General features: G+C 44.2%; 1 protein-coding gene across 5 annotated transcripts in view; it reads right to left on the bottom strand.

Moving 5' to 3' along the window:
• LOC144115576 (E3 ubiquitin-protein ligase RNF212B-like) overlaps positions 1 to 16,776 on the bottom strand; it is a 68,715-nt gene extending 51,939 nt beyond the window's left edge. For 2 of the 5 annotated variants that reach the window (XR_013311459.1, XR_013311458.1), the window contains exon 1: positions 2,342 to 3,385. Coding sequence is in view for 2 of the 5 variants with exons in the window: in XM_077650002.1 (XP_077506128.1) it covers positions 8,539 to 8,597; positions 15,781 to 15,837; positions 15,984 to 16,046; positions 16,120 to 16,181; positions 16,249 to 16,357 (350 nt within the window). In the remaining 3 variants the exon portion in view is untranslated. Of the gene's footprint in view, positions 1 to 2,341; positions 3,386 to 8,538; positions 8,598 to 15,780; positions 15,838 to 15,983; positions 16,047 to 16,119; positions 16,182 to 16,248; positions 16,401 to 16,468 lie in introns of those variants that run through there. The other 3 variants (XR_013311457.1, XM_077650002.1, XM_077650001.1) reach the window with 3 other exon arrangements.
• Positions 16,777 to 19,850: the final 3,074 nt, after the last annotated feature.

Here is a 19,850-nt window from a genome sequence, read left to right as displayed (position 1 = left end):
CTGGGACGCTGTCATTAAAGGGGCAGCGAAAGGAGGCCTCAACAAAGATGCGATGTGCATAGCAAGCTTAAGGACGCTGCTTTACAAATATCCTCCAGCAAGAATTTTTCAGGCGCGTTTTGTGCAAGCTGAGTTATCTGTAGTCAAAATTTGAATTTCCACGTCTTCATGCCTTTCCCTCTCCTCTAGTCACTTTTTGCACACTGAAATGTTTGCACTCCTCCACCAGCTCCTCGCACTCGCCCCCTCTGCTGGCTGCCAATGCACGAACCAATACTAGCAGTCCGCTGCTGAAGTAATGAGCGCTACATGACACAACGAGCACGGATTCGGGCGAAAACCTAGCACCGCAGGTCGCCGCTAGGTGCAGAAGCAGGAGTTTTAAAAATTGTATTGTAAATTATTGGCTCACGGCAGGTCCTGTACGCGGCATGAATGCTCATTGGTCTCTACATAATGTGAGCATTTTATAGACAACCTCAAACACCCTTCTCAGGGACTCTATAAGGCAAGAACAAAGTGGACTCTATAATCTAGAAATAATTTTTAAAAGTCGCTGCTCGCAGAAGCTCACAATCGATTAGGGCGACATACCTCACCACGCGTCCCTTACCTCGATGATGTTAGAGAGCATACGGGGCGAGATTGAAGGCTGGCTCTTCTGCCCACTGTCGTCATCGGGGTAGGGGACATGCTCTGAGGTGTGTCATCCTAATCAGTTGCGAGCTACTGCGAGCAGGAATTTTTAAAAATTATTTCTAAATTATACGGTACACGAACAGCTTTCAAATTTGACTCGAATACCCAAAAAGATCGCTTCTACAGATCTGTTGTACTAAAATATGCCCATCGAAATCATTTCAGGGTCCCTTCAACCACTGCACCATTGCCCATGGAGTGGGACTCACAGGGACAGAAGAATGTAAACTGATAATGACTATTAATTAGTGCATTAACACTCACGTCATATCCTTAAGATAGAGCTTAAGTGCCCATCCAATTTTTTTCACTACTGTCTTCATGAGAACTCCTTTCGAAAGGTCATCAGGAATGCTTGCCCTTTCACGGTCAGCCATAAGGTCTCCTTGATTTGGCTGCACTTTCTGCACTGGTTCAGGAGGTGCACCACTTTTGCACTCGATTTAACAGTGCAGCTAGCGCCACCTGCACTTCTGCACTTGATGTGACTTCGTGCTGTATGAATTCTTCTGCGATAGCTTCCCAGAGAGTGCTCTTCTCATGCAAGCAGTGCAGTGTGCTCAATACCAGACAGCTACACGGCCAAGTGGCGTTGAGACAGCTGTGTGCCCATGCCAGATACAGCATCTGCGCCATGCCTTCACCAAAGAGCTCAAATGACAGTGTGTGTGCATGCCCGTGTATGTGCATGTAAGCGACTGCCTGGCAGGTGCACTACATATGGGTTCTCACCTTTCTGTCCAACCTTGCAAGTTTCTTTATGCTATATCTGTTTTGTGTGCAAATATTATTACATGCAGCACGATGTAGCATTTGTATAAGAGGCAGATGGCGAGATCTTTAATATGTGGATGATAACGTTAGTGATGACTCGCTGCAACATCATCCGCACCTCCGCTTGCAGTAGCGACTGTCTTTGAGGTCACCGTCAGCCGACACCTTTGCCAGCCAGTCAGTCTCTGATAGTCACTCCGCTGCACCGTCTGCTGACAGTGAACACGAGTTGTTGAGTTCAAATAAGTCCAAGTTATCAAGCAACTCTTTTCTGCTGTAATTGGCTGACAACTGCAGATTTCGAAAGAACGGCAACAGCCTGAGCCACATGTATAAACTCAAAGGTCGTCTCGAGCAAGTCTGAATAACTTCTTGAATTCCAAGTTCGTTGCCTCTCTCTCAAGTACCCGTTGACACAGTGATGGTCAACCTGGCCCACTATGCACAATGCAAGAGAAAGGACAGTGTCTAATTTTCGTCACTTTTGGAATTAACAAATTTAATGGCCACTCCATGAGATGTGCCTCTTCTAACAAGTGCACGCTGCTGAACACAACTAGCACAATCCCGTGCATAGTTAAAACCGCGCGATAAACACCAACACATGGCCGGAGCAAACGAACATTTTTGCACTTTTGCACTCAATTTGGCCACTGCACTGGGAGTACTAGAGTCAGGTTACACCCGCGCTGCAAGAACTGGCACTGCACTGGAACTTTTGTGAACAAGTGCAGAAAGTGGAGCCAGATAAGGAAACCTATATTTAGGTGTGCGATGTTGGTATCGTGCCCATAATGTGTCCTCTGGTACAAGACCTTGAAAGTACTCTCTTCTCTTGTAATGATCATAAAAGAGAAGCATGTCTTACCAAACTTGCAGCTTCCTTGACTTTACATCGCAAGAGTCTTGTTGCCTCGACTTGGTCAAGCCACTCCAGGCATGTTGCAGCTGTAGAACGTCCTTGTACTTCTGTCGGTAAGATTTTATAACATACAGATATTATTAACTTGCACACCTGGATCTCTTCCTTCATGGAATTCTGTAAAATGTGGAAAAATATACTGTACAAAATATTATGTACAACGGTGTTCAAATTGAAAGCACTCAATGTCAATGACAAATAAAAAATGCTCCTGTGCTCATCAAGCATGGCTGATAGAAAAAAACAAAACATTGTGGATTATGTGTACTCTAATTTGCACTACGCTGTCCCCACTTGTAAGTGCTTAAAAGTTGAAACTTCGCACCTTGCAGAATATACAGCGCATTTTTTTTCTCAAAATTGCTCAGTATATCTTCAAATTCCCAATGCATTTCAATCACGAAGGTTTGTGATACTCGAGCTGTGCTTCTGTTGCCGCCACCTGAATAAACATTTGAATGCGGGTTTGCTAGCTGGCCCTAGTTGCTCCCTAAATAACACCCACTTTCACGCAGAAGAGTGCAATTAGGTGATAGAATACTGGAATGCAATATGTTATTTGGATTGCGGACATGTGCACCCGAGGATACTGAAAGCATGAGCCTTTCTTAGAAACAAGACTTTTTTTTTTCTCTTACAGTCCAGATCATATATGATCAGCGCTTGCATATGCATTTTTGATGCACAGATTGTATACGCGGAATATATCTACAGAGTGCGGAATTTGTGCCGAAAATAATGGCAATTCTTCCAGAGCTTAAGTACATTCACTTTTGCAAGAGTGACAAGCCATAAGCAAACATTTCCGTGTGTCGATTTTCAAAAACGCAACTTGATTTCGCCCGACAAGCAACTCTGGCTCCCAATTTTAAAAGGGGTTGTCCGCAGCAATGTAACGACGAACATGTGCCTCTTGATCGCCAAGTAAGCTTTTTCGCGTGCAGCTGTCATATATAAAAGCTTATCGAAATCGACTCAAACAATTAGGGCCCTTAATTTTGCTGAAAGGAAATCCATGCAAAACGAAAACAGGATGAAAGATGAGAGGAGGCAGAACTTCTATCTAAGAAGGCACATCACCGGCTTCGCAGTTACGCATCTGTATAGATTTATATACAGTTCACACTAAATGAGTTCGCAAGGTATTACGCTAGGCCGCGACTTTCCCTTGTGCGATCCTCGTTTTCTATCCCTTGCTGGGCCAGCTAGCAAATGGATCATAAATATGCACACAACAGACTGTGGCGAACGATTCAGCACAATATTTGTGCGCAGGTTAGAGAAACGAGCAGTTTTGTTCTCTAGCACGGCAGTCCAACCAAATACCGCTATATGGTGTCACTTATTGTCAAAGTACGCATACAACATATTGAAAACTGATGTCGCAGTCGTCCTACAGAAACCTTTTTTTTTTAATATCTCGTACAAAACGTCATGTAAAACACATACTGAACCACAAATGATACTCCCGTGCGAAATGTCAGCACTAACAAAACCTATGGACCTCCTTCACCCCGCGACGTCACGAAGATGCGGTGGCGCTGACGTTAGCAGCGACTTTCGCATGGTAGGCAAAACAGGTTACGCTTGCCCGTGTCTACCGCAGCTGCCGCAGCTACCGGCGGCTGCTTCAAGCCTGTGCACTGCAGAAGCAGCATGAATTGACCAGCTGCGTCACTGCTTGATCCGCGTAGTAGCATAAAAAATATTAAATTAGCCTCGATAGGTTTCTCGCGCATAAATGGCACATTCGGAAACTGGCTAACAGGCATTGGGCCACTGTAGTAAAGCGCGAAGTCTGGGAGTCGATAGGCACTGCCACTCAATGCACTTATAGCATGCAAGTTACTGCGTTCATTCATCAGAACTTCAGGATAGTAGGCTGATAATTGCTCAAGGAAAAAAAAGACATATGCAGCTGCACACGTACTTATCACCTTGAGCCGGAGTGCACGGGGCGCCGACAGGTTCCCTCGCGCCAAAGGAATGCGTTTTTTGTTAATAGCACACCATGTTTTAATGGCGCATTTTATTACATTTAATATTTACTTGAAACTGTTTCTTGATATGACGACGTAATTATTTCATTCGAGTAGAAAGAAGTCTGGTAAGTTGTGTCAATCTTGCGCGGTTGGTGTGCTTAGAATAGCGTACCTTAAGTGTGCTAAACGCCATATGCTTTTTCACTGCATCATGCATGTGTCATGTTTCATGAGGTAGTACATGATCGCGAAGCTTGTTTGGAAAGAAGCAGCCGCAGGCGTGCTACTAACAGACACGTGGCGAGATTGAGAGGGGACGCGGCAATGAAAAGTGTTTTCGTTATTCATGCATGCGATATGTAACTAAACTTGGTGCAAATATGGAATTCCTACGCTAGTTTCAGTAATTCCTTTTATTTATAGCTATACCTGGTGCAGTTCTGGGTGATTATAATTAACACCGTCAAGTCCCCCCAAGGTCTAAATAATTTAGTAGATAGTGCGCAGTTTTTTTATGCCAGCATGTACATAAAGCCCTGTTCTGTACGATGACGCGATTAGTTCTTTTTCTATATGATCAGTACTTATGCATGCATAGTTACATGAAAACGTTTCTTAGAAGAAATAACTAACACAGTACTGCACGTGTAGGGAAAAAAATCGAGATTTATTACGCTCCACAATGTCTCAGGAACAGTTTGTGACAAATGGAATCATTTGATTTTCATGCGAATTACGAAGGTGAGTGATCCAGTCGCAGAAAATGTGAGAGGTCACAAAATGAACCTTAAAGTTTATTCCCTCGTTTATGGCATCTTCGCTTTCGCTTTGGTCAAAGAAATGCAGCACTGAAACCAAAGAAATTACCTCACAATTTTTGACGACCACACTTCTAAAAAGCGTAATTTATAAATTTGTACTCAATATTTTGCTATAATTTTTCGTCACGAAACTAGACTTCAGGGCTAGGAAAGAAAATAATTCTAGAAATCAAAAATTTTCACTAAATCGAAGAGCTTAACAAGAGGACAAGTCGACCTGGCTGGTGCGTGGTCATGCGGCTAAACACAGCGCTAAGCTAGACAAGAGATCAGGGACACGACGCTGTCCCCACTTTTCGCACAGCGCGACACGTACGTATGTCAGCAGACGATGAGCGCATGTCTGCTCCGACGAAACAAGGCCAGCACTTCCCCTCACTATTGTCCCGAAGTAAAATCATTCCGGCTAGTGCAGAGTGTCAAAACTTGTTTTATTCAATGCCTAGCGGATAAATAAACGGCAGGAACGCTTTCTACATGTTTACTACTAACCATATATACAATACAGTGGCAAACTATTTCTCTTTATAGGCCGCACGTGGACAATGCGAGCTCGTGTACTTCGACAAATTACTAAGTTGGAAGCATCGACCATTGCTATGTTTCGCAGAAACTAGAAACGCGCCTACAAGCCTTGAAAACCCGCGCTCAACACCTATCCGCGACGCCACTCCCCGACCTTTTGCCTACCACGAGCTCGCTAGCGACTGTAGCGCCACCTCGTTTGTTTACAAACATGAAGGAGGTCCATAGGGGCTTTGTCAAGCATTCTCCAGAACTGTCTACATGCATGCAATGACATGCAAAGTCGACCACTCCTGTCTGTCAGTGCACTTGTGTCATATTTGAGTCGCCTGTGGCTTGTCGTGCATGCACATCCCCATGGAACTCGGACCGTGTTTAACCTCATATCTTTAAAAGCTGTATGGTACACCAGGAAGTGGCAACTGACACAAATGCACAACGGTCGAGCTCGCCCTTTGAGCACGCTCTACACAGGCCACAAAAGGAGCACAGCACCGAGCACGGATAAATATGAGATACGAGAAGCTCGCAGAAAAAACTCCCCCCCCCCACCCCCCCAAAAAAAAAGATACATTCAGAGACGTCACAGTAGCTGACCGCACACAAATTCATGCATGATATATAAATAATTACCTTTGTCGTTCTCAAGGGTAAGCTGCAGGCTTTCGGCAGGGAACTGGTGTACTACGCAGCAGTCACGAACCAAATTTTCCAGTGTTGCAGCCTGCTGCTGCACTGGTCGTACTTAAGGAATGCTCCTTCTGTCTCCAACTTCTGGGCATTACTAATACGCTTCAGCATGTTCTTCCGCTTAGTGAAGACCTTGTAGCACATGCTGAAATCTCTATAATGACCAGCATCATTGTGGTGAGAGTCATGGTCACCGTGATCAGGTTGATGTTGACCCTCGTTGGGATACTGATGCTATTCCGGACAGAAGCAGGCAGCGAGAGCGGGGTGCGCACGCTCGGAAAAATGTGGGGAACTCTCGGAAAAATCTAAAGAAAATGTGCTTGTCCACAACCAGACATGACGTCATCATATGTCACGTGCCCACTGACGTCACATGTGTGACGTCACGTTTTTTGACCTAGCAGCATTTCCAGCCTACCTGCCTGAAAATGCTTGTGTCCTTGTCGCAACGCCGCCAAGAGTAAACAAAAAAGATGGTGGAAACTCAAAGCAGTGGCTGCATTGGTATGCGCATCTTTTGGCATTTTTTTCTCTATAGCTACAGGTGTGTTCCCGATTAGAATTTTGTGTGTTATTTCAAAGATACTCAAGGCCTTAACAGATGCGGAAAGTTTTCTCTGTGGTTAATATTAATACATTTGTGGCAGCATGCCACGATATATGCGTCCAATACTATATATACAAGATGGACGAATGCAAATAGAAACCAAAAACGGAATGTGAGGAGTGCAATGTCTAGCTGAGCATAACAAAAGCGAAGAATTGTTTCAAGGCCTCTCACAGGCAATAATCACAGCCTACTAATTGTTTTAAGTTAAAGAAAGCACTGCGTTAGTTTCTAAACATCACGGAAGCTTTAAAATAAACACTAACACCAATCTCTGTCATATTGCTCTATTTTACAACCAGTAAGCCCAGGTGTCCTATATAGAGGATACGACGCCACCTTTTATACAAATTCGGTCCTGAAGAAATCTTTCATGTATATATGTTTCTTGGGTGGCAATGAAGTAAAATACAAGAAAAATATTCCTCAAGGGGTAAAAAAAATTGGGGCCGAAAGGGTTAAAACATTATTTTACTGTTCCCTAATATAATCTCGACTCCAGTATTGTTTGTTAGTCTGGTACAACATGACAAACAACTGAATTCTTTCAATACAAAATTCATAAAACATGATGCATGCTACCTCAGACACACACGATATGTCACTCCTCGCATTAGAACTAGTTATGGTATGCAGATAATCTCTTATGTTGTTTCGGTTTATAAACTCCCTTTCATCAACACTTTATCTCAGCATTTCAAAGCTGTTCGTTCATTTAAAAGGGTTATTAGACTTAACCTTCTCTCAACTATTTGTATACTTGATATTTGTTTCAATGATCCTCATTTGCTAGATTTGCTGTTTCATATCCCTGGTGCTTTATTCATTGCGTTATTCAGACGAGTTATTTTCATTTCATCAGATGCATTGGTTCCTGTTTTTGTATTTATGCATGTATCTTTTTGTAAACAATGTCCCACAGTGCTGCTGTAAACGCATTCCTGTACTGTATGTTTTTACTTGGTGCCCAGAGCCTCATCACTCAGACTTATCTGCCTCGAGCTCTGGGCTCCAGGATTCTTGATGACCCAAAAAATAAAATTCCAATTCCAAAGAACATCAATGCCAGTGCTACACCTGCAACTATTGCTGCTGCTGATGGTGATGGATTAGTGCCCATGCCCTTTAAGGGGGTGGGCACCTTCACATGGTGTCTGGCCGGGTATAAAAAATTAAAACAAAACAAATGTAAAACATACACAACCAGTCACTTGTCACTGCGTACACGTGCATGCAGATTACCCCTCACACGCACACGCATAAAATTCATGAAGGCAAAGGCGCTGCAGTGCCCACAGTCATCACCTTATCGAGCAGTGTATGGGGGGAGCCTTCTGAGGTGGAGCAGTTCGCGAAGGAGGAAATGATTACAGTTAACATCCACCCGAGCGCAGGCATATGGCTTTTGAAAAGAAATGCTACTCATGGCTGCATTGAAATGGACACGTTAATCGTAATCATTTCCTCGCTGACCTGACAGATCTCGTAACCGCCACATGCATATGGTTTACTCACTGCTTGTGCTTGATCCAGTTATCAGTGGCCGCTTTGAGGGATGCCTTGAGCGAGTTCACCTGCAAGGATGGAGCCGTGCGATGCTATTAGGGTAACAAGGAAGCGGATCTTGCGTAAGGCATATGGTCAGCAAGAAAAAGAAATGGCAAAAGAACTGGTTTGGTATGGTACAGTACGGTACGGCATGGCATGGTACTAATATGATATAGTGTAAGGGGTTAAACTACTGATAATGCACATGGCATATTAGAGACGTCACAGTGAAGGACACCTCATTTATTTCGACCACCCTGGATCCTTTAAAGTGCACTGAACCAGACAAGCTGGGCAGCTACATCGCAAAACTCGACAAAAATCAACCCCTGTCGTTTCTCGCCATCAGTGCTATCTGCGTTTTCCCCTATCTGTCTTCTCCCCGTCCCTTTTGTTTCCTCTTAAGACATCAAATGCTGCGGCCAGCAACATCTTTTCCTTCCATTTCTTATTTCTTTATTAAACCAATACTACTACTACTACTACTCAGAAGGGTTGAAATGCGGGCCAGTTGGTTCATAGTAACTTGAAAAAAACCAGTCACAAAATACAAGGGACAAGAAAAGGAGTGTTCATGCCACAACGACTGGTCTGTCAACTGAGATTTATTAGACAAAACATAGTCCCAGCAAGGCCAGCAGAGCATGTGCAACAGTCACATCACAACTCCCGTCGCATAGGGCACACAAGATGCACATCTACCGTGACCAGCCTAAAGAAGCAAATTCCTTCTCGAGTAAGGAGTAAGCACACCGAGGTTGTGATAATGCAATCTTGGCCTGACAAACTGATATGGTATGCTTCCTAGATTTCTCGCTCTTGCTTTCCCTTGCCTCTACCAAGAATCATTACATTGCTGAACAGTGGATAACACCCACATTCATTACAATGGCGAGGCAAGTTGGCACCGTCATCAGACCCCAGGGAGGAGTGGTGCTCACGCAGCCGGTCATTAATACATCGACCTGTTTGGCCTATGTAAACTCTTTCGCATGTGAGGGGGAACCTGTACACGACCTAAGCGACACACGCCGTGAAGCGGTTCTTGGGTTCTCATGCTGCGTTGTGCAAACGTGGTTCCTTTCCCTGCCTCGAGAAATGCGCGAGCACAGACCCGAAAGCTTGAAAGGGGCAGAAAACACCACACTCACTCCCTGCTTGGCCGCAAATTTTTTGATGCTGTGGCTCACTTTATGCACATATGGCATGACCTCAAGTTTCTTGCATTCAGTTGCTCCACCATCAGCCCGCTTTGTCCGTTCTTTCTAGAGCTTCTGAAGCAGTGATTCAGCCACTGCTTTCAAAAGATGCTTAGGGAACCCCGTGGCTCCCAAACGTTGGAACTGATTATCAAGGCTCCTTTTGATAGCGTGGTGACAGCTTTTTTCCAGTGCATTGCAGAAACCATTCATCACAATCCCTCTCTTTACAATCTTAGAGTGCACAGAACCGAACGGTAACAGAGCATTCTTGCTTCTAGGTAAAAACATCCAGCATAAATGACTATTGTCAAAGAAGGTTATTTGCAGTTCTAGGAACCAGATAGAATGATTGTTAGGGAGTTCATGAGTGAAATTAAGGGCGCGTGAAGAAGCTTTAAAAGCACTCAAAACATCGTCTACTGCTGCAGGCAGCGTGTCATTAGGTAAAGCTGTAAAAGTACTAAAAAATCGTCCACGTACCGAAAAACTTTGCACACACGCTTTTCCTGAAGTAGTTCCTGAAGTGTTCTGTCAAATTTTGCTAAATATATCTGAGAAAGCACTGGAGCAACGCTAGAGCCAATACATATTCCACTTTTCTGAAGGTACAAGGAGCCTTTGAATTCTATGTGGGATGTCGGAATTCAATGTGGCATGTGACATGTCGGTTGATGCCTTTTTGGTGTTATCTTTTTACCTGTCATCAACCGTTGTTGAATTCAAAGGCTCCTTGTTCCTTCAGAAAAGTGGAATATGTATTGGCTCTAGCGTTGCTCCAGTGCTTTCTCAGAAATATTTAGCAAAATTTGACAGAACACTCTAGGAAAAGGGTGTGTGCAAAGTTTTTCGGTACGTGGACGATCTTTTAGTACTTTTACAGCTTTACCTAATGACACACTGCCTGCCGCAGTAGACGATGTTTTGAGTGCTTTTAAACCTTCACGCGCCCTTAATTTCACTCATGAACTCCATAACAATCATTTTATCAGGCTCCTAGAATTGCAAATAACCTTCTTTGACTATGGTCATTTATGCTGGATGTTTTTACCTAGAAGCAAGAACACTCTGTTACCTTTCGGTTCTGCACACTCTAACATTGTAAAGAGAGGGATTGCGATGAATTGTTTCCGCAATGCACTGGAAAAAAGCTGTCACCACGCTATCAAAAGGGGCCTTGATAATCAGTTCCAACGTTTGGAAGCCACGGGGTTCCCTGAGCATCTTTTGAAAGCAGTGGCTGAATCGCTGCTTCAGAAGCTCAAGAAAGAACGGACAAAGCGGGCTGATGGTGGAGCAACTGAACGCAAGAAACTTGAGGTCATGCCATACGTGCATAAAGTGAGCCACAGCATCAAAAAAGTTGTGGCCAAGCAGGGAGTGAGTGTGGTGTTTTCTGCCCCTTGCAAGCTTTCGGGTCTGTGCTCGCGCATTTCTAGAGGCAGGGAAAGGAACCACGTTTGCACAACGCAGCATGAGAACCGCTTCACGGCGTGTGTCGCTCAGGCCGTGTACAAGTTCCCCTCACATGCGAAAGAGTATACATAGGCAAAACAGGTCGATGTATTAATGACCGGCTGCGTGAGCACCACTCCTCCCTAGGGTCTGATGACGGTGCCAACTTGCCTCGCCATTGCAATGAATGTGGGTGTTATCCACAGTTCAGCAATGTAATGATTTTTGGTAGAGGCAAGGGAAAGCAAGAGCGAAAAATCTTGGAAGCACACCATATCAGTTTGTCAGGCCAAGATTGCATTATCACAACCTCGGTGTGCTTACTCGAGAAGGACTTCGCTTCTTTAGGCTGGTCACGGTAGATGTGCATCTTGTGTGCCCTATGCGACGGGAGTTGTGATGTGACTGTTGCACATGCTCTGCTGGCCTTGCTGGGACTATGTTTTGTCTAATAAATCTCAGTTGACAGACCAGTCGTTGTGGCGTGAACAGTCCTTCTCTTGTCCCTTGTCTTTTGTGACTGGTTTTTTTCAAGCTACTACTACTACTACCAGCCGCGATTAAAAAGTAATAAGTCTAGCAGAAACTCGAGGCACAATAATAATGAAGGCGATATTACCTTGACTGCTGCTACCACTACTGCTGCTAGCACAAGGACCGTCAGCCGTATGTTGGAATGTGTAAAGCTCAGAACTTCAAAGTGACATTCGAGCGCATTTAGTTCAAAAGCCGAACTAGGTGCAGCACCTGAGGTCCAAGTCCCTGCATCCTCCTTTACAGTTCGTTCAGCTTTTCGTGATGGTTCTGGATAGGTGTGCTGCTATAAGCTATATAAAGCTATATAACACAACATGATTCCACTAAAAGCTCCATATCTGTGCCATTAGCATGTATACTGTAGCCGCAGGACGGGAGACTGATGCTGGCCCCTTGAACTCTAAGAAATGTCTGCAGGAGCACAAATATTTTACTTTTTTTTCACATAAATAAAAACAGGTGACATTACAAAGTAAGATAGATACTTCCGCTGCGTAACCCTTGCAGCAGAAGAATTACCGACGTATAAAAAATATTCTATGTCTCTTTCATGTAAAAAGATACCATGCTAAATGCTACAGAATATCTACAGAAAAGCTATGGAAAGAAAAATGATAGGCGTAACATTAAGAGACCAGAAGCGGGTGGTCGGTGAGGGAACAAACGCAGGTTAATGACATCCTAGTCAAAATCAAGAGGAAGAAATGGGCTTGGGCAGGGCATGTAATGCGAAGGCAAGATAACCGCTGGTCCTTAAGGGTAACGGAGTGGATTCCAAGAGAAGGCAAGCATAGCAGGGGTGGCAGAAAGTTAGGGGGGTGGATGAGATTAAGAAGTTTGCGGGGATATGGTGGCCGCATCTGGCAAAGGACAGGGTTAACTGGAGAGACATGGGAGAGGCCTTTGCCCTGGAGTGGGCGTAGTCAGGCTGATGATGATGATCTATGAAAATATACGCCAGCGTTGCTCCTCCACTCGAGAGAGTGAACGTGGGTGCACATATTCGGACGACGCGCATGTTGTAGCACAGTATATCTACAGCATTACACAATTTTGTCCACAAATGCAGCTGAGCACCATCTGTCGTGAACAGCGCCAGATCTTGGTCAAATTTTGCACTTACTTTTTGCATAATTGTCTGATGTTAACCTCTAACCCTTTTAGCCCTGATTTTCATATACAGTCCTAGAATTTTTTTATTCCCATATTCAGGTCCTTTACTGTGGCTAGGGAACCAAAAAGTAAAATCATATCGTGCATATGCATGGTTACCGAATAATGAATCGTGCTTTCCCACGAGGAGGCCACAGCCCAGTGGTTGAAACAGTCCAACTCAGGACACGATCTTTTACCCTTGTAGAACCCTTAGGTGCACATATATTTTTCATGTGACAAAAATCACGTCTTGGTTACCTTGAGCATAACTTGAGCCGAAGGCCACAATTGATGTGCATGAAAAGCCTTGAAGCAGTTTGTTTTTCTCCATTCCACAAACATAGACATGTACTATTTCTTTTCTTTCGCTTGATCGTTGTTTCCCGATACAGCCTTCAAGCTTTCACCGTTGCCACTTCTTGGCTGCTTATTCATCATACAACTCAACAAAACATAGCAGAACACTTCTTGGTCGTAAATAGCCAGTGGTATAGATTCGGTTGTACCAATAAGTATCTTCGACCAGGGGCAACCCAGAAAAATTTGTCCTTTTCCTTGGGCGCAGTAAGGAACATGATCGTCTTCCACTATTTCGGTGCTGGCAGATAGTGCTGTTTTGTCCTCAACACATAATAGCACATACCTGCAAGGCGGATAGGCCATTACAATGCGGTGACTGTAGCCAGGGATTCCACTACACTGGCGGTGAATGCAAACACGACCAGTTTTCGACCTTTTTCTATTCTACTATTTCTACCGCTAATCTTCATCTTCCTTCATTACTGCTTTTAATACCTCTACATCTCCTGCCCATTTTGCATGTTCAATCAATTCTAGTCACACGAGTCTACACGAAGACGCTTTCACCCTGAGAAAATACGAGGTGCAGTTTTCCTCTTTGAAAAAATTTTAAAAATCTAAACAATCATGCGAAGAAATCCTCTTTAACTTAGCAACACGCTTGACCACCAAGCCGTGACGGCCTCAAGTGATGACATGTACAGAAATGAGCACTACTTATATATTAATATTGTCAGAGCAAAGATTTTAGTTGGGTTTGGTCTCCAGTAAAGTGAAAAAAAAACACGGTCCATTTGCGCAATTAGGCCAAATGCAAATTAGGTGCGTTAGCACTTAGGTTTTCACTTCGGTTCCAGTGTTCGGATCCACTGTTCTTGGATGGATGTTGTTTGGTTAGAGATAATGGGTTAATGCCCACATATGCGGAAATGGTCATTCTCAACTTTTCATTCTAGATCCCTGGGAGTCCTCATATCACTTCTGGTGCAGTGATGCATTGGTTAAGCGATGCGCCACTACCTTGCGATGGCAGGTGCTTGTGCGACCCAGGCTGCTCTTCCTGATCCAACCTCATGCGACCAATCATTGAACTACCACCTCCCAAGGTGGTCAGTTTTCTCACAACCACGTGGGCAGGTTATGCGACGCCACAAGGTCTCATGTGCCAAGTGGCCCACCTAGGTTGTAATCCTCCAGTGATTTTTTGCTCACAACGGCGACGACGTATTTGCTGAAGACTGGGAGCCTTAACGCTGTCATGTTAAAATTTCGAATGTGGCAGAAACATGGTGTAGAAGGTCATCATATTCTAAATTTGTAAGCCCTTCTCAGGAAAAGCTAATTATTGGTGTAGCCAGGGATGACAGTACGTCGAGGAATTATTTGTTCTTCCAAGCCGTGAGAGAGTGAAAATGCGAAAAGTATCAACGCTTTTTCAGGACAGAGACTGAAATCATTACGGGTCACACGACTAAGCTTTGCCGCAGGTGTGTTTGAGACCGTTTGTCTATGTAGTATACGTGGGGCCTTGGCCCTCAAGCTTTTTCATCTTTCTGCAGTTCGTTCTTAGAGTGTCAGCTCTACTGGTCACGTTTCGAGCCTCAGAGTTATGCTGATTCCACGGATAGAATCCAAGATGGCGGCCTCCACAGCAATGACATTGCACCCCATGGTAGCCGAGGTGGTTACATTAATAGAATAAAATAACAGGCGGCAGCGTGACGCCCGAGCACCATAACTCTAAACTAAACTATGTTAAGCCGGTATAAATGTCCCTGTCTGGCAGGCGTCAAAGTCGGGCCACTTAGTCCAGAGATTCGTGCAAAATTTGTGGCCAAACCATTTTCCGCAGAATGTCCCGGATGGTGTCATACAATTCAGCGTTTTGTGCAGCATAAACTTACAAGTTGGAGCCTAGCTCACGGCAGGGATTCCAACCGGCGACATATATACTCCCAATTCCACGTCTTTAGGAATCATATGAACAGTGTGGCTCAACCGCTTGTCGCATGCAGAGTGTTCGAATGGCGGCATAAGATTTCGGCTTTAATGCAGCATAAACTTACTAGTTAGTCTAGCTTGCGGCAGGGATTCGATCCGGCGACCTATGTTAGGTGTGTTAACGCTCGGTATGGTGAGAGAGAGATGTGGGCTGCATGCATTAGTGCTAACAACGTTGTGGCTGATTGGCATGTGGCACTGCAGCAATAGGCCACAGCGTGAAGTGGTGACCAACCGCTCACGATCAACCGTTAACTGCCACCTGCCAGGGTGGCAGGGTGGGCGCGCTGCCTATCCAGTGTGCGCAATGCAATCAAAGCAAATTTTTGCAGTCAGAAACCAACGCCACATACATGAAAGTGAGATTGAGGTGTCCACTGACCCATGGAGCCAGTTGTGCACCTTTCCTTTTGTGAAAATGAACGGCCTCTGCAACGCTGTCAACGCCAATGAACCCAATGAACGCCCGCGGCTAGTGACAAGGGATGCTTTCCCGAAGTGCGCCGCTGACTAGCCTAGTGTAGCTTTCACTGTACAATAGGTTGGAAAGCTCTGCTCGTACCTGTTGCCTCAGGTATGCAGATAGCCCGGAGAGCTGCGACACCTGGAATCCGGTGATCTAGCAAGCAAAAAAAAAAAAAGCACAGTAATGCTGGGCTTCTTATCGAAGCAGACAATAAAGAAGCACCCGGATACAATAAGGTCATGGTACTGCATGCATTTTTCCCTACGTGACTGCAAATATGTGACTGCAAAAGCTACTACCATCATTGCCCTCTGCATAATGATTTTGGGGTCTTTGAAGAGTTCGCGAACGTCGGCGCTCATCTGAAAAAGAACCAGTTACAACGTGAGCAGCCCTTATTTTTGTGCTGAACGCACGAGAAGTCGGGATACATACATTCTGACTCAAGGGGGCAGTTGAACATGTTGCGTTGCAAATCTTGCACTTGCTTCGAGTGCCTGAGCAGAAGTACAACAGAGATGAATTCAAATTCATTTCACGCGTTAATAAAGGGAATGTACTCACATTCCTCTTTGCAACCCCGGCAAAAGACATGTGCGCAATTTGTAACAAAGAACAATGATGTTCCGGTTGGTTGAGCAAAGCAGTTGTTGCAATAAACCAGCTTGTTCATTGCAAGTTTCTCGTCAACACCTCGGCGCAGATGCAACGACGTCCTGGACGAATAAAAACAGACAACCCTAGCTACAATAAGTGTTATTATAACTATTAATAACCACTATACTTCACTGCAAGTCAAGCATACGAACGGGAACAGCTTTCTTGCGTCTCTTGAGCAGTGCTGCCGCTTCAGTGTTTCAAACGCGGAGAATGAATGACACGTTTTAGGAAGCGATGTAGGCGATCTTCATAAACACCGTCGGAATGACAGGAGAAAAACTGCCGTCTGCAAAGACGTTATCGTCTAAGTGGCTCGTTTCACGTCTTTGCATTAAACAAGAACCTGTTTATACATGAAAATTAGTAAAAAAATACGTTAAAGGCCTCATAGTTACCGCGGAGAATACATGACTCAATGCTTCTGTGAAATCGTATTTGCCGGGCAGAGCTCCGGAACATGCCGCATCGCCTTTTCACCGGATCCGCGCGCCAACGTGGATGGATGGATGGATGGATGGATGGATGGATACGGCTGAACCCTTTAAATCGGGCGGTGGCTCAGGCCACCTAGCCATGACTTAAGAAATTTTACTATTCTCTTGATTTTAGCCACCAATCAGATAATCTTCGCTTGGTTACTTCTACCCGCTTAAAATCTACTTTCCCTTCACTGTCCATAAACCCAATGCCTTGGATAAATCAGCCCCGCTGTCTTCCACTGTAGGGTGAAGCCCTTCACAGAAACGTATCAAGTGTTCAGCCGTTTCCTCCTCCTCTCCGCACGCAACGCACATCGTGTCTATCTCGTGGTACCTGACTCTCCGCAAAATTCCCGTCCTGGCCTCAAACAACAAAGAACTTCCCCTACAGTTATGATAGATATTTTCTTTGGCAATTTCCTGCTTAAAAATACTGTATGTTCCCAGTACTGATCTCGTCACTATCCCTGTTTACCACAGAGCTCTCTCTTTTTCTTTAACATTTTTCTCAACCGATAATTGCTGGTTTTCCACCCTACTGCTGTCCAGATATTTGCTTGCCAATTTTCTAGTTCGCTTTCTAAATTTCGTGTCAACATTCCTTATATACAGGTATCTGAAAACTTTTCTAGCCCACTGCTTTTCCCCTATTTTTCTCAATCGCTCCTCAAATTCTATCTTACTGCTAGCTTCTCTGCTCTCGAACGAGGCCCATCCCATATCACCCTGTACCCCCTGATTTGGTGTATTGCCATGTGCTCCCAAAGCTAGCCTCCCTACGCCACGTTCTTTAATTTCTAACCTTGCTTGAACATCTGGTCTTATGCACAGGACCGCATTACCGAAAGTCAGGCTAGGAACCATCACCCCTTTCCAGATCCCTCTTACCACTTCATACCTATTGTAATTCCACAGTGCCCTATTTTTCATGACAGCTGCATTCCTACTAGCTTTATTCATTGCATATTTTTCATGCTCTGTCAGATACTCAGCACCTTTATTTATCCACACCCCAAGATACTTGTACTCATCCACTACTTCTAGCGTGAACTCCTGTGTTCTATGCTCACCGCCCTCATCATTAAATATCATGACTGCAGATTTTTCCTTACTAAACTTGAAACCTAATCTATCTCTCTCTGTACCACATATGTCTATCAACTTCTGTAAATCTTCCTTGTTGTCAGCCATTAGCACTATATCATCAGCATATATTAGTCCCGGTAATGACTGTTTAATCAATTCTCCTTGCTTGAAAAAAGAAATGTTGAAGCCTAGTCCGCTCCTCTCTTGCTTGGACTCTAGCCCTTGCAGGTGCAACATGAACAACAAAGGAGACGGAGGATATCCTTGGCTAAGCCTCCCGCTGTACCTCTACAGGTTCTGATACATTTTTTTTTCCTATTTTATAAGCACTCTGTTACCTTTACATGTATCTTTTAAAAGATTAATTACTCCATCTTCCACTTCCAATGTGCCAAGTATGTCCCACAGATACTCCTGAATAATGTTGTCGTAGGCTTCCTTAATATCCAGAAAGGCTAGCCATATGGCCCTGTATTCCTTTTTGGCAATCTCTATACTCTGCGTCAATGAAAACATATTGTCCTCCAACCTCCTTTGTTTCCGGAACCCATTTTCTAGTTCCCCTAGCACCCCCTCGTTCTCCACCCAAGCCTGCAATCTGTCCTTTATAATCTGCATCACCACCCTGTACACCACAGATGTCACTGTCATGGGACGGTAGTTACTTACGTCAGCTTTGTCCCCCTTTTCCTTATATATATCATGTTCATTCTACTTAATCACATTCATCGGGGGCTTTCCCATCCACTATCATTTTATTCATACATGTATTAATGTTTGCTTGGATTTTGGTCCTAGCTTCTTTATTAACATAATCGGAATACCATCTGGTCCTGTTGATGTGCCACTAGGAACCTTCTTCTCTGACCTTTCCCACTCTCTTTGCTCAAGTGAAGCTATTGGAGTAACCGGTCTATCCTCCTTCGATAAATTATGTGCAACATTTCTTTCTTTAAATTTTTCTGTCATCGTTGTTCCTATGTGTTTTATCGCTTCATCCCCTTCTAGTCGAATACCCTGATCTGTAACAATAAACCTTTTCTCTAGCCTAGTCTTATTACTCATTGCATTTAGATGTTTCCAGAATTTTTGAGCGGCTTTTTTATCCTGTTTATTTACTTTTGACATCCATTGGGCACCCCTTCTTCTAATTTTCTCATTAATAAAATAGGATGCTTCCCTTCTAAAATTTATGAAGGTATCCCATTTTCTGTCTACTTCAACTTCTGGTTCACCCCTCCTCTTGGAATATCTGTGTTCCCTGGACGCTTCCTGATGTTTCTCAATCACCCTCTTGGCCTCCTCATCCCAACTCTTGGGTTCGCGTCTTTTCCCTTTTAGCTTTACTCGCACCTTAGCTAGCTCTAGCTCTAATAATCGAATTAATTTGGTATAAGTTCATTCTGTTTCACTATCCTCAAAAATCACTTTCTCAATTTGTTTGGCTGCTGCTTCCAATTGCTCTTCCGAGTAAAAATTCCCCTGTGATTGTTCATCTCGCTTCAGTCCTACATTGGTTTCTCTTCTGAAACTCAACTTGATACGCTTGTGGTCACTACCTAGACTTCTGGAACCATGTTTTTCTATGTTCATTACGCCTAATCTATTATACATCCTCTGTAACATTAGTGCATAATCTATCGTCGAGTGCAGACTCCCTGCCTCCCATGTCGTGAGCCCTTCACACTTCTCGGTACTGTTGCATACAACTAAATCATGCCTGTCACACATTTCCTGCAGCATGCTTCCTGTCGAATCTGTGTACCCATCCATGTCTTCTATATGTGCGTTCATGTCGCCTAATATAAATATCTCGCCCTGTCCTCCTAGCTCATCAATGTCGCTTGCAATACATTCTAACCTTTTCTTGTTTTCCTCTTTGGCATTAGCTCCTGTCCACAGGTATACAAAGGCAAGGAGTGTTTTCACCCCTGCCACTTT

Source organism: Amblyomma americanum, chromosome 1 (assembly GCF_052857255.1).
Source record: "Amblyomma americanum isolate KBUSLIRL-KWMA chromosome 1, ASM5285725v1, whole genome shotgun sequence".
NCBI classification, from domain to species: Eukaryota; Metazoa; Arthropoda; class Arachnida; order Ixodida; family Ixodidae; genus Amblyomma; species Amblyomma americanum.
Note: the sequence above shows the minus strand (reverse complement) of the source record. Positions and strands in the feature narration are given on the sequence as shown.